Source organism: Drosophila tropicalis, unplaced genomic scaffold (assembly GCF_018151085.1).
Source record: "Drosophila tropicalis isolate 14030-0801.00 unplaced genomic scaffold, ASM1815108v1 contig_23, whole genome shotgun sequence".
Taxonomy (NCBI): Eukaryota; Metazoa; Arthropoda; class Insecta; order Diptera; family Drosophilidae; genus Drosophila; species Drosophila tropicalis.
Genome location: NW_027172679.1, coordinates 131,931 through 156,848, shown reverse-complemented (window position 1 = coordinate 156,848; position 24,918 = coordinate 131,931). Strand labels below are relative to the sequence as shown.

The window sequence follows — 24,918 nt, the reverse complement described above, 5'->3', positions numbered from 1 at the left end:
GCATAGCTTTACAGGCTATACTGCCATCGGGCAGATAAGGTTCCGCTCAAAATTTTAAAGATTTGTTACAAATTTCTTTTTTTTGCATACAATTTTAATTTATGATGTATTTAATTGTTGGGCGTTCTTTGTAGCGCTACCGGTCCTACTGCTCCAGGGTCTAGCTTGTCGCGATAGACGGTGCCGGTGCTGGTCTACGCACAGGCTGTTGGAGCGCCGGTGTCGGTCAACTTGGTATAGGTGTACTCGCAATATCGTGAGTAAAATGGTCCAGGGCAGTCCGTCGGGCACGTCTTCTCCGGTGTGGTCTGGATTTTCTTCTTTAGCTTGACCCTCGGTAGTGCAGTATTTTTTTTTTAGCTGTGTCGTCGCTCAGCTGCTGTTGTCCAGGGCCTATGGGCTCAGCCGGTACCGGTGCCGGACATCGCACCAGATTTCCTTATACTGGCACTGTACGTTCTCCAGCGGCCTCTTCTTTTCAACTATCTTGTTGCTCTGCTGCTGTTTGTAGTTGCCGACTTGCAACTACATACAGTGTTTATATATTTTTCTTATATATATATATTTTTTTTTTCCGATGTTAGGGCTTCGAAAAACACCACACACAAAAACACTTCCGCTGCCGAAAATACTACAGTTGCTCCACTAGCCAAACTGCCTTTATAATCGGACGCACGCACTTTTTATTTATTAAGCAATAATATTTTGCTTTTATTTTATACTCTGTCTCTTACCACTGGTGGGGAAAACAAGAGTTATTTTATTTTGCTACCTTTAGCTGGTCTTAGCATTTACACTTGCATTAGATTTCAGACTTTAAGGAGCTGATTCACTCTCTGAGAGTCTTACCACTAGTGGGGGAAAAATATATGACGAATAGTGGCGGCGGCATACAACATGGTGTCAATAATGCCAAATATTCAAATATCCCGTACTCACATTTCAGCATATTTTTGATCGCTATGATTTCGAACTGCACACTACACCACAGTTCATGCAGTATGATAATTAACATGGCAATTACCATGATCCTTGCCTATATAACAGCGAACTGCGGCTAGAACTGATCTATTTACACGTTCGCTAGCGTTAGCTTGAGGTGAGTAGATAGCTGTGCAAATATGGATTACGCAAAAGCGCGTTAGAAAATACTCGAATACACCTGAACGAAATAGAGATCCATTGTCGGTTAGGACTACCTCGGGTACTCCAAACGTATATAGCGGACGTTGACGATACTATGCGCAGTACGTTCAAGTGGCCCCTACGACACCAGGACATAGCCTGTTACGCGCGAGCCCAAGCAGATAACTATGGTACCGACAGATTCACCTGAGCTAATAACTCAGGCGAGTCGATATCACCAATTAGGAGCTTGTGCATAAAAATGACACCAAGCATAATTCTACGGTTAGTTAGGGACGGAAGGTTAATCAAGAGAAGTCTACTAGAATACGAAGGGAAATTGACATTGCGATCCCAGCTTAAGCCACGAAGAGCAAATAGCAAAAACTGCTTTTGAACGGATTCAAGTCTAATCTGGTGCGACTCATATTGAGGTGACCAAATGCAAGATCCATACTCTAAAATAGGACGGACAAGCGAAGTAAAAAGAACTTTAGTTGTATAGGGGTCATCAAATTCTTTTGACCATCTTTTAATGAAACCCAGGACACTCATGGCCTTTGCGACCGTGGTGGAAATGTGGGTGTTAAAATTTAACTTATGGTCCATAAGTACGCCCAAATCATTTATATTATTTAAACGTTCTAAAGGGCTATTGTTTAGAAAATAAGTGACCAGTTGGGGAGAGTTACGGAAAAAAAGTCATTACCTTACATTTGGTAGTGTTAAGAATTAGTAGATTAAACTGGCACCAGGATTGAAAGTTTTTAAGATCAGCTTGTAGCCGACTAAATGAATCTGTATCTTTATGAGTAAGACAAATCTTGACATCGTCAGCATACATAAGCACACGCGAATGAACAATGACTGATGGAAGATCGTTAATGAATAGTGTGAAGAGCAGAGGGCCAAGATGACTACCTTGAGGTACACCAGAAGTCACAGGAATGGAAGCGGAAAAAGAAGACTTAAAAAGTACCTTCTGTTTTCTATTTGTTAAATATTCACGAACCCAAGAAAGGAAAAGGGGTGGAAACCCAATGTCGCTCAGCTTAGAAAGTAATAGGGTATGATTAACGGAATCAAAGGCTTTGCTAAAGTCAGTATATATTACATCAGTTTGTTTACCATTTTTAAACCCCTTGATAATTACTGATGTAAATTCTAAAAGGTTAGTGGTTGTAGATCTACGTTTCACAAACCCATGTTGGGATGGCGAAATAATAGAGCTGCAAAAATGTTGCAATTGAGAAGTTATAATTTTCTCAAAAGCTTTCGGAATAGCGGACAATTTTGAGATACCCCTATAGTTAGAGGCTTCGGACTTTTTGCCATTTTTATGCAGAGGAATGATATACGACTCCTTCCAAATAGATGGAAAAGAGGAAGATTCGACAGACAATAGAAACAATTTTAAAATGGGTTTACATAATGCGTTTGCACAGAACCTGAGTACGCATCCAGGAAGACCATCTGGCCCCGGAGAATAAACAGGTTTAACTAATTTAAGTTCGCTAAGAATAGAACTTTCATCAATCACTGGATTGAAAATGCAATTAGCCTTTTTTAAATGATAAGGATACGGACTTGCTCGATATTCCGTTGAGGAATAAGTTGTTTTGAAAAAACTCGCAAACATATCGGCAATTGCCTGATCAGTGCTTGCTTTTTTATTTTGAAAAGACAAAAAAGATGGGTGCACAGAGGTCTTACGTTTAGAATTAACAAAGTTATAAAATTGTTTAGGGTCAGAAGAAAACTGAAGCTTACACCGCTGAAGATAATTCTTATAGCATTGTGTATTAAGCATCATGAATTTTGAACGAGCGACTGTATACAGAGCATAATCTGATGAACGACGTGTTTTTTGAAACTTCTTATAATATCGTGTCTTCACATTTTTCAAATTGGATAACTCACGAGAGAACCAGGGAGGTTTGTTAAGCCGCTCCAGCCTACCAAGAGGCACACAAATATCAAAGAGTGAATTCAGAGTATCATAGAAAAAACGAACAGCTGAGTTCATATCTCTACAATTGTACAGATAAGACCAATCGGTAGTAGCAATGTTTTCATTAAGGCTGGCAAAGTCAGTCTTACGAAAGCACCTAGTTAGAGGTAACTCATTTAAACCAAGTAATGGTGAAAGCAAGGGCAAATCAATTTTTAAATTTAATGTAGGATGAAATTTGTCTTCTGGAAGAACAAATGGTTCGATCCTAGAAACCTCACAATAAGAAGAATCCAATACAAAAATAAGATCTAACGATTTTCTATTAGAATTTAAGACGGGATTGACTTGGGATAAAGATAAGCCTAGAAGGCCATCAATAAAGTCATGTGACAAAGAGGGCAGCAACGTGGTAGATTCATCTGTTAGTGACCATGCTAAAGCGGGTAAATTAAAATCACCTACAACTATGAGCAAGTCTTGACTGGAAACTAAAGAGGAGACAAACTGAATTGCCTCTAAATGATTTAAATATACCACCATGTCTGACAATGGTGGAATATAGGAACAAGTAATGAAAGCATTAAAAGATTTAAAATTTACTTTAACACCGACAAACTCAATCTCCTGGGTACTAGAAAATTTAATCATTTCAGATGATAAAGCAGCATCAACAGCTATCAGAACGCCACCACCTATACGAGAAATCCGGTCACGTCTGAATATAGAAAAGTTTGTGGAAAAAACCGATGCATCAGCAATATCAGGTTTTAGCCACGTCTCTGTAAAAGCTAGAATGTTATGTTCAAAAGAAAGACTATCTACATAGAGATTAGAAAGTTTAGATTTCAGCCCTCTAACGTTCTGGTAACCCAGGTTAAGGGACGAAGCTAGTTTTTTGACACACCAGCAGATGCTGATGTGGCAGGAATGGTATTAGTTGTTGTTGTTGGCAAGCGAATCGGTTTCCGATTTTTCTTTTCACAGTATATTCCTTAACTAGTATATGTTTTGGCCAAAAATCTTCTCGACATATAGTGTCGAAGATATTGGCAGAAACACTAATTTTAAAGGACGAAATGTCCCGAGAGTAAGAAAATTTAAACTTCTCCACCGCAATATTCGAGACGTTAACTTTCTTCCGAATATAGGCTATTACATCATCAGATGTGACAACAGGGTCTAGCCTAGAAACAAATATATGTTTCTTTGGTGGTCTGCCAACGAGAGGCCGCGGTCCCGAAGCGTCAGCCGCAGCAGTAACGTTGGACAAGTCACCCACTGCAGCAGTCAACTTGTTTACGGGGCCCTCGATACTTTTAGAACTAACGGCAATTTCCATTGGAATGGGTAATTGCCCGGACACATCGGACACTACAATAGGCATCGTTTTTAAGAGATCATTCCCAGGTGATACCGGTAATTCCTTACTAATAGCATTCACAACCGGGCTCTTAAACGAAATCAATTGCTGTACATTAGGAGTGGACGGTGCATGAGACCGGTCGAGGACGATAAGAGACGCTGGCGGGTCTACAGATGCAGAAACACCCCAAGGACTGGTCCTTTTACGTTTCGGAGACTCATTCATAAGCGATAAACTTCTAAACTGAGTCTCCACCGCAGTAAACTCCGCTTGGAGTTTATTAAAACCTGCCCTTAAAGTGTCAAAACTATCTCTAGTCCGCCTCATGAAAGAGCGCATCTCATTCTCGACCTCTCGGCAAGCATCACATCCATATTTTAAGCCACCACCTTTAGCAATAGACTCCTTGATTCTGCCTGTGTAACCTGCACACTTAACGTGAACCGCATTGTCACACAACCAACACAGAATATAATCATGGGAGTCAACCGCATTAGTGGCAACTATGCAATTATTTTTTGAGCAGACAACCATTTTATCAAAAAGTTTAATTTAATTAAAAAATGGAAATACAAAAAATAAAAAATAAAAATTCTAAGGGTTAAAATTCTGTGTATAAGAATATACTGACCAGTTCTGACACAAGGGTTAATGTGCAGAGTAAGCCTTCACAACTAGAGAATAAAAAGAGATGAAAGCACAAAAACAAAAACACGTATCACAAAGTCGCGGGTAGGCAAAAGACGAGAGCGCAAATCAATCAAGAATAGGAAAAAGCGGGAAAGCGCGTCAAATTGAACACATGCAACAACAATTTGTACGCAAGAGCGCGAGAGTTAGTTAAAACGGTAAAGACACAAACGCAAAAGAGATAAGCAAAACAACAACACCGCTAATGCAAGTATTGTTGTAAGTTCTGATTTTATTTAAATTCAAACAAAAGCGACAGCAAGAATTCGCGAAATGAAAATAAAATTCGGATGTTGAAATTATTATTAATTAAACCGATAATGAATTTAAGAAATTTGTAAAAGTATTTAATCGCGAGAAAAAAATAAAAATTGATAAGCGCAAAAAAAACACGTCCGTCCTCTGCAACGAGTGAAAGTTATTTTTTTTTTTTTTTTTTTTTTTTTTTTTAGAATATATGATCTTGCAAGAATTGTATAATTCGTTCAGAAGTAGAAGTGCAAAAAGTGAAACTTAGTACAATGATGGACTACAATTAGAATTTCTATATTTCCTTTTTTCGATCTTGGATATGGGCCTAAGAGATCCATATAAAGTTTTTGGAATGGTCTTTCTGAAACCAATGGTTAACCCATAGGTGGTCTTAAAAATTGTATTCGGGCTTTTGGTTGATTTACATGTGGAACATTTGGATATGTAATTTAGTCGCTATCTTACTTATACCTCCGTGTGCTGAGTCTGAAGCATTATGGGAGCGACATATCAAGTCGTTAGTCAAAGAAATAGGTATCCAAAGTTTACAAGAATCAGATTCTTGATCACTTTTTCCACAGCAATGTTCCGTTTGTTTATAAACAAAATTGTTAATCACTCGTTAGTCAGGTAATGTAGATTGGTTTTCTGAATGTTCTGAATCAGATTATAATATTCTTCAGACTGAAATTCCTTAGACTTTAAATCAATTAGTGGACCACATTCTTGTTATTTACTCACCGTCGGCTTAGATATCCGAGACAGTGTATCAGCCACAACGTTTTTCGACCCACTTCGATGTGGTATACAAATAGTTCTGTAACGGTAGTTTAGCTGTGCTTTCTTTAGTTTTTCTGACATGTATGAGATCGGCATTTCCTCTCCATCTTCATTTTTATGCGCTAATAAACATCCAATGCCGTACAAAATGGCATCGCACAGAAGAAATGGTTTTGCAAAATCTGGGGTTTTTAAAATAGGGCCTGAAGTCAACTTAGCTTCAAGAGATGTTAAACGCTTTATCGGCCTCTGAGTTCCAATCGAAAGACTTGTTTTTCTTCAACAGTTTTGTCAAATAGGAACTTAAGGTTGCATAGGTGTCGACCAGTAAGGCCAAGAAATCTTCTTCACTGCTTTATAGCTTTTGGGACCAGAAATTCGTTGATTGCTGCTATTTTTGCTGGGCCGGTACTAGGAGTACAATTTCCAATACATATTTTATTTTTTTCATGCAAAACTTTGATTTAGCTACATTTATCGTTAAATTTGCTTTTCGTAAATATAGAGCGACTTCTTGTAGCAAAGACATATGAGAATCAAAATCATCAGATATAATAAGAAGATCAATAAGATAGACAAATACTCGAGTTCTCAAGTGAGCTGGTGTAACCTGATCCATCAATCGACAAAGTGTTTGAGTGGCGTTACGCAATCCAAAGTGGTTTATATAATAATGGTCTGTTTGGAATTGCGAAAGCTGTGTATTCTCTGGATTGCTCTTCAAGAGGTATCTGCTAAAAGGCATGTTTCATCTCAAGTCTAAGTCTGCTATGAATGTGCGGCAAAGGATATGCATCCTTCATTGTATAACTATTTAAAACGCGAGAATCAAGGCACAAGCGACATTTATTAGGTTTTCTAACTTACACGCAAGTGCTACTTCAAGGACTTTTAAATTCTTCAAATATGCCTAAACCTAACATTTCGTCAACTTCTGCAAACATCATAGCTTCAATCGCTAGTGAGACAGACCAATGGCGTTGTTTTACGGGTTTCGCATTTCCAATGATATGCTATGCATTTTCCTTACTTAAGAATTCTTCAAAAGGTATGCTTGCGCCACAATCTAATAAGGCGGCATAATTTTCATTTTCAATACTAATATCTACATACAATCTGTTATCAGAATTTTATATTATTGCGGAAACTAACAATTTACACTCAAACTTAATTTTTTTCCAAAAATTTCTAAGACGCATTGTAGATCGTTTGGGTCTTGTTGTTGCTTCGAGACTATTTACATTTTCAACTATGCGTTGTCGCGCTGACATATAGTTCAAATATCTCACGTGACTCTGTACTGACAGTTAATTTTTCGGATGCACTAGAACTGAGGGAACTGGGTAGTTCTGCGCATCCCCTCTGCGGTTTTCCGAATGGTTACAATTTCGACATTTAGGTTTATAAGTATTTTTAACATCACAGCCATAACAAACAAGCCTGTGTGAGGCTTTTTAAAATGATGGCTTCTCTCAATTCCAACACATCAATTTCCTGCGAGTTATTTCTGCAATTTCTTCGCTAATCGGTTCATCGGGAATAAGTTCTGCCAGTTGCAAACGTGGCGTATATTTATTTCTATTTGAAGGTGCCTTTACTTGTTTATAAAATTGTTTATGAGTTCAAACTACCGAACGTAAACGAGCTATCCAAATAATGTTTATATGCATAAGCTCAAATCGCAATGATGTTTTTTAATTCCCTATTAAAAGGATTACGTAAGCGGCCTATTAATTTTTCTACTTCAAATTGACATTCTTTAGGTACAAGGTACAATATCTTCTTGTCTCCGAGTGTTAATTAATGTCCAGATATCAAGATCTAAATCGGTGTCTTCGAACTTCTTGAGAAATTCTTCACAAAACAATAACCATGTAACATTTGGATTGGCACGGTGAAATTTCCAATACCATTCATTTGCATTATCTGTAAACAACATGTGCAAATAGTCACACAAAAGCTGAAACTCACCATTAAGGTTTTGTTTGGCCAAAGCTCGAACGCGATATAAGAAAGATTCTGCTAGCATACCGTTCCGAGAGCCATCAAACTTAAGTCGCCAGCTTTGAATTATACTATCTGCTTTATCATATGAGACTGAACTGTTTAACCTAGATTCACTACTATGATTAGGTAAAGGTTCTATGTTACTGTCGTTTAATGAATGAACTGATTGTTGGTGAGACATATGAAACTCGAACTCTCTTTGAGCAGTATTTGCTCTATGCTCAGGTGCATGTACATTAAGTACTATATTCATTAAAGCCATTTGTTCCTGAATAGATTTCTGAATTGTAGATGTTAATGCTGAGGTAATATTTTGTGTCAATTGCTGTTGTTGTGATTGGACTGCTGACTGTATAAAGTTTTCTAGCTGTACTGTATCATTCGACTGATTCTGAAATTTGGGCGGTTCAAGGTGAACTTGTGCGCGTGCTTCCACAGGACGTTGCATTGATCTTGTTGAGACTATAAACATAAGGATTTTTGGTTTTCCTCTATTAGATTTCTCGGACGTTTGTACCCCCGAAGATATAGAGAGGTAAAGCTTGCTTCTCCTAAGTTCTGCTTCTAAATTATTATTTATGTATTTAAGTTTGTTGCTACGGCAGCTCTCTTCACAGGATGGGCAAGTTGTCGAAACTTGCAGTACTTTTTCTCTGCCAGAAGATCATGTGGGTTAAAAACTTCGTTGCAAATACTGCAAAGCCTGCGCTAAATTTTCGTTGCTATGACGAATAGACATTATAGTTTGATTTTAATTCAAAGGTTTGTTGCAAAAAAAATTTATAGCCTAATTTCTGTCACCATACAGATCCAAAATTTTGAAACATCTGTTGTAAAAAGAATCTGTTATTTAATGAAGACAAAATTTAGTAATTAACTTGATGGTTTAACGAGCATAAATTTTGGGTGGCTGTCTAAAGAATGATAATGTTTAAACATGTTGTTTTTGTATCTGCAAAACGACCCACTAACCCTGAAATTAACTTTCTGATGGTGTTTTAAGAATTTCTCAAATCCACTTTTATCTTTATCTCATAAACATCGCTTGCTGAATGTTATTTCTTTTCTTCATCGACGGCTTTACTGTTGTGTGCCACGTAGACAGCCCCAGTTGGTCGGCAATTTCTTTCTATGTAGTGAACGCATAGTGAATTCTGTATCATGGATTGACACTAAAGCAGTTCTGGGGACGAGAAAACTGTAGGCACTTATAATCCGACTCGACGGATGGGGTGGGTTTCTTGCCTAGTCTTACCGTACTTCACAGTTGAAGAAAAATGAAGTTCACTATCGGACATGCTGAAGAGAATGGACCAAAATAAGTATGAGGATTGTTGCTTACTGTTATTTAAGACCTAAATCTGTGGACCTGTCAAAAACTGTGGGGGTGCTATGCTGGTGAATCCATCTCCCTTCTCTACCCTCCCTACCTTGGCAGTTGGCATACATATTTCATAACTGCCCCTAATACAAGGCCACAAGAAGTTATATAAGCGATAGATTCGGTATGGATTTTATGTAGGTGACAGAATTTCAATGTTTATTTCAATGGTGATTTCAAATTTATTTACCGTAGAGAGAGCAGTGTGCTTCTCCATCAATATCGATAACTGGGTCACCGACCAGCACCGTCAGCTTGTTGACAGCAACTACTGCAACGTCTGCCGAAGTATTAAACTGCCATAAGCCGTCGACGACAAGTCGCCCAGAGTCAGCCACAATAGTAAACCCAACGCCTTCTGTCCAAACTGGAATGGATAGATAAGTTAAAATAACTAAGCGGAAGCTAAGCCCGCAAAAAAAAAAAAAATGAACGAGTAGCACTAATAAGCGGGAATCGTTTTAAAATTCTTGCCGATCAGCAAGACGATCAAGCTGGCGCAGTAGATATAGTTAAATCGGCTAGACCACCTCCTTTATACATCCGTGGAGCCAACTGCAGCGCCCTGATTTCGAAGCTTGTAGAAACAGTAGGGGCATTATTGTAACCCATCTAAATAGAGGAAACATAAAAGAAATCAAATGTCAAACACAAGCTGAGGACAATTTCCGCATCATCGAAAAGTACCTCCGTAATGCTAACATCAACTTCTATACCTACCAACTAAAAAACAGTAAAGGGCTCCAGGTTGTCTTAAAGGGGATTGAGCCATCGGTCCCAACTCAAGAAATAGCAGACGCATTGGCCGAAAAAAACTTTGCGGTTAAGTCTGTTGTCAACATCATCAACAGGAACAAAGTCGCAATCCAACCAGATGCAAGGCGGTCGAAGCCAAATGTAGCACCCAATCTACAACCTTCAGCTCCTATTGCATAGAAGAATCACCGTAGTGGAGCCCCATAAGATATACCAACCACCGCAGTGTAAAAACTGCCAGAAATACAACCACACCTCTAACAATTGCAATCTTAGGTCAGTGTGTGTTGGCTGTGGCGAACATCATAAAGATGGCATTTGCACCAAGGACAGAAACAATGTCGCACTAAGACTATGCAGTAACTGTGGAGGGAACCACACGGCCAACTACAGAGGATGTCCTGTCTTTAAGGATCTTAAATCTCACCTAAACGGGCGCAAACCCCCAGATGGACCAAAAGTCACCGTCAACGCCTCTAAAACTACACCGGAGGTATTCTTCGCCAAGGCTGTTAGATCATCTAACATGCCTGCTACATACAGTCCTAGTGTATCCTTCGCTAGTGTGCTCCGAACTGGACAGACGGAGCCCGCAAAAGAGACCCCGTCACTCCACCATCTACAGAATCCGCAACCTAGCGCACCAGAGCTTGGCCAGCAAACTCCAAGTGGCTTAGAGGTCCTATTGATCTCACTCAATCAAAACATGACCACTTTTATGACGTTCATGCAAAACTGTATGCACGAACTGATGCGGACTCAAAACCTGCTTATCCAAAAGCTTATCGAGAATAAATAATGGCTTCCCTACGTCTATGTCTTTGGAATGCTAACGGCATCTCCAAGCACAAAAATTAACTGCAACTATTCCTAGACTCAAGTGAAATCGACGTTTTGCTGATTTCGGAAACACATTTAACATCAAAAAATAATTTTCAAATACCAAAATATACCTTCTATGCAACAAACCATCCAGACGGAAAAGCTCATGGCGGGACTGGTATCCTAATCAAAAACCGTATAAAACACTCGTTCCTCAAAAGATTTGAAACACAGCACCTACAAGCAACTGCTATAACCGTCCAAACCAGCTGCGGCAACACTACATTGGTTGCCCTGTACTGCCCACCACGCTTCTCAATCTCTGAAAAAGAATTTACGGATTTCTTTAACACACTCGGAGATCGCTTCATTGCAGCAGGGGACTATAACGCCAAACATACGCACTGGGGATCTCGCCTGGTAAATCCTAAAGGAAAGCACAACACAATAGTCCACCCACTCAATAAGATGGATTGAATCTCACCAAGAGTATCTACTCCACACGCCTCTACTTACACTAAAACTTACAACAACATGTAAAACCAATGCAATATAAAGCCAAGGATGCATGATGGCCGGCAACATGTTGCCAAAGATCATGCTTCGCAACATGTTGCTTCAATTAACACGCGCAACATTTCGTTACGATACAACAAGTTCGATCGGACCACATACGACCAAACCAGCAATTTCGTCACAGCGGGAAGATGCGTGGGAGGGGCTGTGTGCATATCAAGCAAAGCCAATATCGTCGATCAAGCTCGATGGGCGAAGGGGGGTATGTGCAAGCCGAAGAAAGGGGGAATGGGGTATTGGGGAAGCCCTGTCTACGAGGCGAATAACGTATGGATGACGTAGACAAATGATTTGAGTTGATATCGAAGTAAATTAACTAAATCCAAATTAACAAAAATCCATATGATGCTCACATAAAGTAAACGGCCAAATAAACAAAAATCAATATGTTGCTCACATAAAGTGAACGGCCATATAGAAGAGCAACCATGGAAACAAATTCGAGAGAACAAGCCCATAAGGAGAAGGACATGGGAGAAAACAGCGTCGCCTAGCAACGAGAGAAGACATGCGACCAGAACATAGGAACTAAACTAGAAAAGGATGGAAGCCCGCATAGCAACAGAGGCGCTATTTGGGCAAAACTGGAGGAACAAGGACAGGAATTTAATGGGCGCGCAGCAGCCAGAAAGTGGATGCGGCTGCGCAAAGGACTTGTACGGGACTTTCACCACGCATAGCAACAGCGTGGATGAAAGCGATGGGCCGATGGAAAATCACCGGCTGTATAGCGGTATCACACCAAGGGATTCTGGAGGCAAAGGAGGCCTATATAAGACGAGCAGCTAGTCAGGACATTTATCAAGTCGTCGAGTCGGGATCAATCAATCAAGTCATCGAGTCCTGATCAGCAAGCGAAGCAACAAATATCTTTTGGCCTTACGAGTAACCTTAAGAATATTTGGCGCCTAGCAATCAACAAGTGCGAGCAAGTCATCGAGTTATAAGGCCTTACGAGTAACCTTATAGACTCTTTAAAACAACAACAAAATCTAAATACAATTACAACAAGTACACAGTCAATACGAGTATCAACCCGAGTCAGTGTAAAATCGCGTCTAAACGTTCAACCAAAAGTCTGATGCAGTTATATATATATGAATTATTGTGTCACGATTTGTATAAACATTTAACCAAAAGAAACCCGGAAACTTAGAAATAAATTCCAACATACATTTATTTATACATTAATTATTGTGTCGTGATTTCACTGGGGCACAAATTAAAATTTGAAAAGATTGAAATTATCCTGAAGGACGAAAAAGGATCGTTACAAGTCTAAAAAGAGAATGAAAGATTACTCTCTCACCAGCAGCAAAACTTCGCCTAAGGCATGCCAATCGCAACCTCTCCAAGGCGTTAAGACAAGAGGAAAGCTGGGCTCAAAGGAAATACATAGAAAAGCTCAGTCCAACGAGCCCTAAACATCCTCTGTGGAAAGCCCACCCAACTTTAAGCGCTCCTACAGAGACAGTATCACCTATTAGGAGCCCAACAAGTGGATGGGCCCGCAGTGACGAAGAGGGGGCATCCGTATTTGCCACACATCTTAAAATGGTTTTCCAGCTGAATCCAACATCAAACTCATTTGTACTACCCCTTCGAGCACATTAACGAATAGTAAGTACTCGGAACTCCAATCGGATGAGATCTCTGCAGTTATTAAAAACCAAAGCCGAAAAAAAGCCCCTGGCCATGACCATACACGAAAATTATCCCAGAACTCCCTATCATTGCCATACAATACATCTGCAAACTGTTCAACGCTATAATAAGAATTGGCTGCTTCCCAAGAACATGGAAAAGGTCCACTATCATCATGATTCCTAAAGTGGGAAAGGCCAATTAGTTTGCTGACATGTCTTTTGAAGCTTTTTGAAAGGGTCTTCCAGATCCGACTAAACTCATTCCTGGCATCGGAGAACACAATCCCTTCACACCAGTTCGGCTTCCGCGAAAAACATGGGACAATTGAACAAGTCAATCGCATAACATCCGAAATACGAACAGCATTCGAACTAAAAGAATACTGTGCGGCTGTCTTTCTCGACGTTGCCCAGGCTTTCGATAGAGTTTGGCTGGAGGGTCTCATGTTCAAAATCCGGCAAAAACTGCCACAGTACACCCACAAACTCATGGAATCTTACCTTTACTATAGGAAATTCGCTGTAAGATGTAATGGCTCCGTCTCGGCTGATTTTGAAATCAAAGCTGGTGTACCGCAAGGCAGTGTACTCGGCCCATTGCTCTACCTACTGTTCACTGCAGACTTACCAACGAGTTTTGGACTTACAACGTTCACTTTTGCAGATGACACGGCAAGCCTCAGCAGATCCAAATGCCCAATACAAGCCTCTGCAAAATTAGAGGAACACCTCAAGGTAGTATAGGAATGGATAGCAACCTGGCGTATCCGGGTCAACGAGCAGAAATGCAAACATGTTACATTTACGCTGAACAGAAGAAACTGTCCAGCTCTAGTGCTAAACAACTTACCTTGGCATCCACCTAGACAGAAGACTAACTTGGCGCAAGCACATCGAAGCAAAAAAGTCACAGCTTAAACTGAAAGCGAGTAGCCTACATTGAAAGCGAGTAGCCTACATTGGATCATCAATGCTCGGTCCCCTCTACGTCTGGAGTATAAAGTCCTCCTAAACAACGCTGTACTGAACTGTGGTACATACGGAACGACAACATTCAAAATGATCAAAATATACCGAGCGTAAAATCTGAAATAGGTAGTCAACACTTAAGGTATTCTGCAAAACAGGTTGCCCATCCAAATGTTCTTGCAAATTCCCTTACGCGAACTAATAATGGAACTCGGCCTAAAAGAAATGACAGACCAACCCAATAATAAGTGGTTAGGTTTGCCTGCAGTATCCCCAGGTTTTTTCTTAAGTACTAGATTAAGAAAAATATCTCAAACTTGTTGAAAGGCTCTAATTTAAGAGTAGATTCAACAAATATATATGTAAAATGGAGTCCTCAATTGAGTTCCCAAATGTACTATATTATAGTTTATTAATAGAATTATAAATCGTTTACGGGCGAATAATGATTACAATATTCAAATTAAATCTCGGGTTCTGTGGACTGCTGATTTATCGGCTTCTTACTGCTGATTGCTTAACCTCTACTATTGACTGCTGAACATCGACTGCTGACTTCCCACGACACCTCACGACTGCTGCTGCGTTGCCAATCTGCATAAGGGAGTTGCCACCACGCTGCGACTACCTCATCCCATCTCACATTTGGCCTTCCTGATTAGTCATCAGCCTTTGATGACCATGCATCCTCATGCGACTACCTCATCCCATCTCACATTTGGCCTTCCTGATTAGTCATCAGCCTTTGATGACCATGGATCCTCATGCGAAAGAAAGTGAGGGAAATAGTTTCGCTTTAGTTTGCTTTCATAATCTATCTATCTATTTTTGATCCGAATTTAATTTAATTCACTATTATTCGTAATTATGCTTTATAATAAATTAATGTCGTAATATAAGGCCAACTAGAGAGTCCATAAAAACCACAAACAATTTAATTTTTCATCTTTTCGCGGAGATGCTTCATTCTATGCGTCGCACACTTCTGAAAAAATTAATATACCCTTTTTGCAAGGGTATAAAAAGAATCAAACCTTTTATTACTTTAAAACAGAATCATTAGTAACTAAAGAACTTGTTTAACGACGTTTATTTTTTTAATAAAAACTTTGTAAGTTCCCTTCAATAGACCATTTAGCTAACATATCAGCGAGCAAATTCAAAATCGTTTGAAATGTCAGTCTGTGGCACCTAGAGCCCTATACACATTGGTCCCAATCGACGTGTGCCTGCTAAATGTAGGGAACTGGCTTCTGCCAGTACAAGGCTGTGATATGCCTATACGGAAAAGCGGGGTACTTTAAATGGGGCAATAATGCGGATTAACGCTGATTGCTACACGAAAATGTGCCTGAGCACGGACAGCCAGGCTTTTGCAGCTCAGCGTACAAGCTGGTTCGTAATAGCCGACGTTGACAATATTATTCGCAGTATGTTCCAATAGCTGACCACCTCCCATCCGAACAACCGAGGGGTGCAGCCGGATAACGCACGGCACGAATCGCGTAGACAAAGACACATTAGAAAAATCAGACAAACAAATAATAATACTATAGCTATCTATGAACTAAATAAGAGGGAATAGAAGTTTTAAGATAAATTTGCACTCTGGGCAGATTGCGGGAAATAGAAGGTTTTAATCAAAGCAGAGGACCCTAAAAGTTCATGCAAGGCATAGTTAGTGCTAATAAGGATAAATCAAAAGAAGTCTACTAGAAAACGAAGGCAAATTGGCATTGCCATCCCAGCTTAAGCCACGACGCACAGTGGGGCCTTCTGGCATTTAGCATTGCAAAAATCATAGCGTTTAAACCAATAAATCGATTTCAAAAATTTAAAAAGCATATGATAAAGAATACCTTAAGCTTCAAAATGAATGTTTGTCAAAAGTGCTGGGTGTTCGTGGTGCTGTAATATTCAAGGTCAAAGTCAGAAAATATTTCCAAGTATGTTTTTCCTTTAAAAATGGATCGAAACCCGATTTTTTTCAATCACAAATGGAATTTTTCATTGTTTTAGACGACTATGTAACATTTTTTAATGTTTTAATTTGATTTTTTAACATAATTACAAAAAGAAAAAAAATTTTTTTGTAATTTTTTTTAGGTTAATTTTGAAAATTTGCTATTGATTTCTGATTTTCTTCAAAATAATTTTCAATATTTACATCAGTATCTAATAAACTCAACATTTCGGAACTATAGTTGCTATTTTCCAAATCCTTTCGTGATCGCACGTGTCTCAGTGATGCAATAAGTGGGTCCGAAGAGGCTGCTAGCATGTTAAAAAGGTCTTCATTTTGTCTAACACGATAAGTTTTTAATGTATTAGTGTATCTGAACCTTTTGTAGTCCTTGTTTTTACATTCCTGTGCTTCTTCGGATAGCTCTCCAAGTGGTAAACACTGATATTCTATTAAATCCTTTCCGTGAGCCAAAATCCTATGTACCGTTGGGGTAAGTTTTTTTTGCGGATACAATTCAGTCAAAAGATGAGCAGTCTTTGAAGTATATTCGGCAAATTTTTCACCATTTACCATTTCCTTGCAATTTATAACATTTAAGATAACAGCCAACCGTTTAATGATCTCTTGACTAACCCCTGTTATAAAAGATGTCACTTCATCATTTTCAAAAAATCTCCTTGAAAGATTTTCATCATTCGTGTTGCGGTATTACCCTTTTTGTATTAATTAGGTAAACAACTTAATATTTACATCCAATTAGGTAAACGGAAATAAAAACGACCAACCCACAAATAGGACAAACTTTTCATCAACTTAAATAACAAGTCTTGTCAATAATAAGTCTTGTCATTTTTTCCAAAGCAGGTAATTAGCAATTTATCATTGTAGAAAGGCATATATGTAAGGTAGTATTTGCAAAACAGCATTACGCAATGTTATCATTTAAATACAAAGAAGCTACAGGCCAATACGCATGCGCTCTTCTTCTTCCTTAAACCTGCAGCGCATTTTTTAGGCGAGGTTGCCTTAGTTTTATGGCTTACGCATCGCTGTCGCAGGTCTCCGCATATTGGGACTATATACATCTGATAGGTAAATATTTCACCTACCTAGTGTATGTAGTCCGGTATTGATACTCGTTGAGTCTTGCTAGTTTTATTCCATCAAAGTTCAAAAAATGCCAATATTTAGTACATTTTTTAAACGCTTCTAGTTCAATAACTATTTAAGTAATTATTAAAATTTATGAAACATGCTATTAATAAAGAACATACTTTTCAGATAAAACCAAAAAATCCAAGATCGATTGTTGAAATCGCCCAATATTCAGTTTTAAAGTTGCGATTTTTTTTTAAAAATTATCATTTTTTCCTTTTCACTAAAAATGTCTCAACTTTGGGCGCCTCTAGCACCCATAAATCTCAACCGATTTAAAAAATTTTTCGGATTCATAATCTCTGAAGTATTTCCTATCGATTGCATATATAATTTTTGCCAAACGCGATCATGAAAAAACGTATTTTTGCAACGCTATCCGAGCAGAGGCCCAACTGTGCGACGTGCAAATAGTAAGAACTGCTTTTAAAGGGATTCAAGTCTAGTGTGGTGCGGCTCATATTGAGGTGACCAAATGCAAGATCCATACTCTAAGATAAGACGGACAAACGAAGTAAAAAAAACTATAGTTATATATTTATCGAGAATACTCATGGCCTTTGCGACAGTGGTGAAAATGTTAGTGTTGAAACATAACTTATGGTCCTTGAGTACGCCCAAATATGGGCAAACTTGCGAGGTAACCGAACCCTACCGATGCTAAAAAAGTAGGTCAAATCGTGCATACCCCATATTCAGAGCGCTTTGCACTTTCCCCAACTGCAACAAGAGATTCGATGCCAATTTTCTCTAACGAGTCTACGGTGCATTAAGCTGAAAACCAGAGGTCGGGGGCTAACTTCGACCGCGTCAAAGTTTGTATACCCTGGCAAGTTTTTTGTTACTCTTTCCTTACCAATGGTCTTCAAAGTTTAAAAACGTCTTAAGTTTTTTCTAATGTTTGCGAAAGAAAGCCTTACATGGGGAAAAACGGAGTTATTGGTCAGAATCACTGTTTTCCACCGATCGTTCTTATGGGATCTCTATGATCTTGATCATAATTGGCACAGTCATAAACACATACATAAAACTGACAAAAGTGTCACATCTAAAACCCACTTCTGAGAAGGTCGATTGTAAATCTCATTACCCAGTAGAAGATTGTAGATGGAGAAGCTGTCAGGAAGGCTTAGGCTGGGGAGTGCGACTTTCGGAACCAATAGAAATGCGAGACTCGTACGTTTAGGTAGATAACTAATATAAATTTATTAACTAGTTGAGACTTAACAATATAGGGTTTGCAAAGCGATGCCGTTGGACTCGTTCGTGATGGCCGTTCGTTACCACCAATCGTAGGAGCTTATTCGTTCGCACCTTTCCTTCTCAACGTTTATTGGCCAACTACTTCTTCTTCATTTATCGATAGCACCAGGGGTAGAGCATAACGTCGCTCGCCCAGGGCTGAATCATTATATTCATAAACTGTCTGGTGACAGCTCGGCCAATCCTGCATTCGGATCGCCCTCGATTCAAGTATCTTCGTCGTCAGATACATCCAATTCAGGAATATTTGAACACCAGTGTTTCATCTTATCCGAGGAGTATACAGAACAGTATTTACGTCCTGTAATCTGTATGCCAGGGATATCTTTGATTACTTAACAAACGTTTCCAAGGACTTTGACGACTACGACACCAGGACAAAGACTGTTAAGCGCGAGGCCAAGCAGATAACTGCCCACCTCCCACCCGACCGACCGAGGGGTGCAGCCGTATAACGCACGGCACGAATCGCGTGGACAAATACGCAATAGAAAAAACAGACAAACAAATAATACTATAGCTATCTATTAACTAAATGGGATAGGATAGATGTTTTAAGCATATTAATAGAAAACTCTGAGCCGATTACAGGGAATAGAAGGTTGTAATCAGAGCAGAGGACCCTAAAAGGTTCATGCAAGGCATAGTTAGAAGAACAACGACTAAGATATAAAGGTATCAAAGGATGTCTACTCCGTCTACATGGTACCGACAGATTTACCTGAGCTAATAACTCGGGCGAGTCGATATCACCAATTAAGAGCTTGTGCATAAAAATGACACCAAGCATAATTCTACGGTTAGTTAGGGACGGAAGGTTAATCAAGAGAAGTCTACTAGAATACGAAGGCAAATTTACATTGCGATCCCAGCTTAAGCCACGAAGAGCAAATAGCAAGAACTGCTTTTGAACGGATTCAAGTCTAATCTGGTGCGACTCATATTGAGGTGACCAAATGCAAGATCCATACTCTAAAATAGGACGGACAAGCGAAGTAAAAAGAACTTTAGTTGTATAGGGGTCATCAAATTCTTTCGACCATCAATTCTTTTGACCATCTTTTAATGAAACCCAGGACACTCATGGCCTTTGCGACCGTGGTGGAAATATGGGTGTTAAAATTTAACTTATGGTCCATAAGTACGCCCAATCATTCATCATTCATTGACATCGTCAGCATACATAAGCACACGCGAATGAACAATGACTGATGGAAGATCGTTAATGAATAGTGTGAAGAGCAGAGGGCCAAGATGACTACCTTGAGGTACACCAGAAGTCACAGGAATGGAATCGGAAAATAGAGACTTATAAAGAACCCTCTGTTTTCTATTTGTTAAATATTCTCTAACCCAAGAAAGAAAAAGGGGTGGAAACCCAAAGTCGCTCAGCTTAGAAAGTAATAGGGTATGATTAACGGAATCAAAGGCTTTGCTGAAGTCAGTGTATATGACATCAGTTTGTTTATCATTTTTGAACCCCTTGATAATTATAGAGGTAAATTCTATAAGGTTAGTGGTTGTAGACCTACGTTTCACAAACCCATGTTGGGATGTCGAAATAATAGAGCTGCAAAAATGTTGCAATTGAGAAGTTATAATTTTCTCAAAAGCTTTCGGAATAGCGGACAATTTTGAGATACCCCTGTAGTTAGAGGCTTCGGACTTTTTGCCATTTTTATGTAGAGGAATGATATACGACTCTTTCCAAATAGATGGAAAAGAGGAAGATTCGACAGACAATAGAAACAATTTTAAAATGGGTTTACATAATGCGTTTGCACAGAACGTGAGTACACATCCAGGTAGACCATCTGGCCCGGGAGAATAATTAGGTTTAACTAGTTTAAGTTCGCTAAGAAGATAACATTCATCAATCACTGGATTGAAATTTTTTTTTTTTTAACGTTTAATATACATATATTTGTTGAATCTACTCTTAAATTAGAGCCTAACAACAAGTTTAAGATATTTTTCTTAATCTAGTACTTAAGATAAATCCTGGGGATATTGCAGGCGGCCCGAATCACTTTCCATTCCTTTACCACCTTGAGGTGTTCCTCTAATTTTGCAAAGGCTTGTATTGGGCATTTGGATCTGCTGAGGATTGCCGTGTCATCGGCAAAAGTGGACGTTGTAAGTCCAAAACTCGTTGGTAAGTCTGCAGTGTACAGTAGGTAGAGCAATGGGCCGAGTACACTGCCTTGCGGTACACCAGCTTTGATTTCAAAACCAGCCGAGACGGAGCCATTACATCTTACAGCAAATTTCCTATTGTAAAGGTAAGATTCCATGAGTTTGTGGGTGTACTGTGGCAGTTTCTGCCGGATTTTGAACATCAGACCCTCCAGCCAAACTCTATCGAAAGCCTGGGCAACGTCGAGAAAAACAGCCGCACAGTATTCTTTTAGTTCGAATTCTGTTCGTATTTCGGATGTTATGCGATTGACTTGTTCAATTGTACCATGTTTTTCGCGGAAGCCGAACTGGTGTAAAGGGATTGTATTCTCCGATGCCAGAAATGAGTTTAGTCGGATCTGGAAGACCCTTTCAAAAAGCTTCAAAAGACATGTCAGCAAACTAATTGGCCTATAGGATGATGGCTGGGTTTTGAGTTTGATGTTGGATTTGGCTGGAAAACCATTTTAAGATGTGTGGCAAATACGGATGCCCTCTCTTCGTCACTGCGGGCCCATCCACTTGTTGGGCTCCTAATAGGTGATACTGTCTCTGTAGGAGCGCTTAAAGTTGGGTGGGCTTTCCACAGAGGATGTTTAGTGCTCGTTGGGCTGAGCTTTTCTATGTATTTTCTTTGAGACCAGCTTTCCTCTTGTCTTAACGCCTTGGAGAGGTTGCGATTAGCATGCCGTAGGCGAAGTTTTGCTGCTGACGAGCGGGTAAGCTGCCATTTTCTTCTTAGACGTCGTTTTTCCGTTACTAATTGTTCTATCCGCCGGTTCGTAGGCCTGTCAACAGGATTAGTGTAAGAAGAGGCAGGTGGAGTAGATACTCTTGCTGCAGCTGCCATCATAGACTCAAGTGCAGAGACGCACATATCAATGTCCTCTGCAGCATCCAGTTTCGGCGAACAGTCAATGTGGGCACTCATGTACATTTTAAATTTAAGCCAATTTGTTTTGTTGTTTGCAAGCCTATATGGGCGATCAAGTACTTGAGGTCTTGTTAATAGTGTGAATAGCACTGGAGAGTGATCGGAAGTTAAATCTAGCAGTGTATCCGCAGTGATCCGATTACGTGGAATCCTCTCAATCAATCAAGTCAGGCACTTTCTGTGGATCTGTGGGCCAATAAGTAGGCCTACCCGGTGAGACGCAATCCATCTTATTGAGAGGGTTGACTATTGTGTTGTACAACTGCTTGCCTTTAGGATTTACCAGGCGAGATCCCCAGTGCGTATGTTTATAGTCCCCTGCTGCAATGAAGCGATCTCCCAGTGTGTTAAAGAAATCGGTAAATTCCTTTTCAGAGATTGAGAAGCGTGGTGGGCAGTACAGGGCAACCAATGTAGTGTTGCCGCAGCTGGTTTGGACGGTTATAGCAGTTGCTTGTAGGTGCTGTGTTTCTGTTGAGGAACGAGTGTTTTATACGGTTTTTGATTAGGATACCAGTCCCGCCATGAGCTTTTCCGTCTGGATGGTTTGTTGCATAGAAGGTATATTTTGGTATTTGAAAATTATTTTTTGATGTTAAATGTGTTTCCGAAATCAGCAAAACGTCGATTTCACTTGAGTCTAGGAATAGTTGCAGTTCATTTTTGTGCTTGGAGATGCCGTTAGCATTCCAAAGACATAGACGTAGGGAAGCCATTATTTATTCTCGATAAGCTTTTGGATAAGCAGGTTTTGATTCCGCATCAGTTCGTGCATACAGTTTTGCATGAACGTCATAAAAGTGGTCATGTTTTGATTGAGTGAGATCAATAGGACCTCTAAGCCACTTGGAGTTTGCTGGCCAAGCTCTGGTGCGTTAGGTTGCGGATTCTGTAGATGGTGGAGTGACGGGGTCTCTTTTGCGGGCTCCGTCTGTCCAGTTCGGAGCACACTAGCGAAGGATACACTAGGACTGTATGTAGCAGGCATGTTGGATGATCTAACAGCCTTGGCGAAGAATACCTCCGGTGTAGTTTTAGAGGCGTTGACGGTGACTTTTGGTCCAGCTGGGGGTTTGCGCCCGTTTAGGTGAGATTTAAGATCCTTAAAGACAGGACATCCTCTGTAGTTGGCAGTGTGGTTCCCTCCACAGTTGTATTCCTGGCAGTTTTTACACTGCGGTGGCTGGTATATCTTATGGGGCTCCTCTACGGTGATTCTTTTTTGCAATAGGAGCTGAAGGTTGTAGATTGGGAGCACTTCATTTGGCTTCGACCCCTTTGCATCTGGTTGGAGCTCGATTTTAAAGAGCGGCTGTGCGACTTTGTTCCTGTTGATGATGTTGACAACGGATTTGACCGCAAACCCTTTTTCGACCAACGCGTCTGCTATTTCTTGAGTAGGGACCGATGGCTCGATCCCCTTCAACACGACCTGGAGGCCTTTACTGCTTTTTAGTTGGTAGGTATAGAAGTTGATGTTAGCATTACGGAGGTACTTTTCGATAATGCGGAAATTGTCCTCAGTTTGGGTTTGACAATTAATTTCTTTAATGTTACCCCTATCAGGAGGTGATGATACATAAATTAACTTTGCTGGTTCGTTTAATAATAATAAATAACTTTTATTTCACTCCATGTGATGGTTTCGGTTGGCCAATAAGCAATTAACTAACTCAACATACATTTTCTCGTTTTCACCACACGCTACCTATTGCATCAGCCAAAACGGTGTGACCATGCAACTTAAAGTTAAAAATAATAAAATACAAAGATCGTTTACATTCAAATAAATTTAAGTTTAAGAATTCAGCAACCGTTCCTCAACATACCGCCGGGCCCTGAAACAATGTTTCTGAAACTGGCAGGGGAGCCACCTTGGTTATGGGACGGGTCATCTCTCCTGTAGCTGTCTTTAACTTAAGGGCTCGTACTAGACCGTCTGGGCCAGGAATCGTCTCGATAATGCGAGCCAGGATCCATGAAGCCGGAGGAGTATGAGAATCCTTTACTAATACGAGGTCATCAGGCTTCAGGTTTGTCGATTTCATTAACCATTTTGGCCTCTGCTGCAACGACGTAAGGTACTCAAGATGCTACCTTTTCCAAAAGCCTTGCAACATGGCTTGAGATTGCTGCCAGTAATCCAATCTGTTTGCCGGCACTTGGTCCAAATCTCCATCTGGCACTGTGGTATAAGGACGACCGATCAACATGTGAGCGGGCGAAAGATATCCAACGTCTGTATCGGAAGTGGCACAAAGAGGCCTTGAGTTGATCACCGCTTCCACCTGTGTTAACAACGTATGCATTTGTTCGAATGTAAGAACGGCGTGTAAATGAAGCTTCACAGAGCGAACAGCCGATTCCCATTTGCCTCCCCAGTGAGGCGCATGTGGCGGTATGAACTTCCAGTTGATGCTTTCGATCGATAACGCCTCTGCTATCTTGTTATTGTGCAGCTGGGATTGAACTAATTGTTCCATTTCGTTAAGACTTCTTTTTGGCTCCCACGAAGTTTCGTCCATTGTCTCTGAACATCGTCACACATTTGCCTCGCCGTGAAATGAAACGTCTAAGAGCAGCCAAAAAGGTATCAGTGCTAAGGTCTGTAGCCAGCTCCAAGTGTAAAGCTGAGGTTGCCAAGCATACGAAGAGACATATGCATCCTTTTTCCTTTCGAGCGTTCCTTCCTTTATGTGTCTTCATCATGATTGGGCCAGCATAATCGCAGCCTGTATTTTCGAACGGATATGCTTGCCGAACTCTCACTGCCGGTAGTGCGGCCATTAGTTGGTTGCTGGTATGTGCTCGCCGTCTGAAGCGCTTCAGACAGTTGTGAGTAACTTTACGAATTAGATTACTGGCTCCCATTATCCAGAAACGTTGATGAACGATGACAAAGAGGGCCGAAACTCCTGGGTGTAGATTATGCTGATGCTCGTGTTCCAAAATCAGGTGAGATATGCGATGCTTCCTCGGCAAGATGAGCGGATGCTTGGCTGAATATGATAACTCTGAATTATTGAGGCGACCTCCTACACGTAGAAGCCCATTGTCATCTAAAATCGGCGTCAGGGTACACAGCTTAGAGCCTTTTGGTA

The 24,918-nt window shown here is 40.1% G+C and overlaps 1 protein-coding gene across 1 annotated transcript; it reads right to left on the bottom strand.

Moving 5' to 3' along the window:
• Nucleotides 1-23,910: 23,910 nt before the first annotated feature.
• Nucleotides 23,911-24,342, bottom strand: LOC137572159 (uncharacterized). Its single transcript, XM_068283929.1, has one exon. The coding sequence runs from the start codon at nucleotides 24,340-24,342 to the stop codon at nucleotides 23,911-23,913; it is 432 nt and encodes a 143-aa protein (XP_068140030.1).
• Between the last annotated feature and the right edge of the window lie 576 nt (nucleotides 24,343-24,918).

What these genes read in the sequence shown, in the direction of transcription:
- LOC137572159 (XM_068283929.1), bottom strand. Translation starts at nt 24,342, where the DNA reads ATGGACGAAACTTCGTGGGAGCCAAAAAGAAGTCTTAACGAAATGGAA.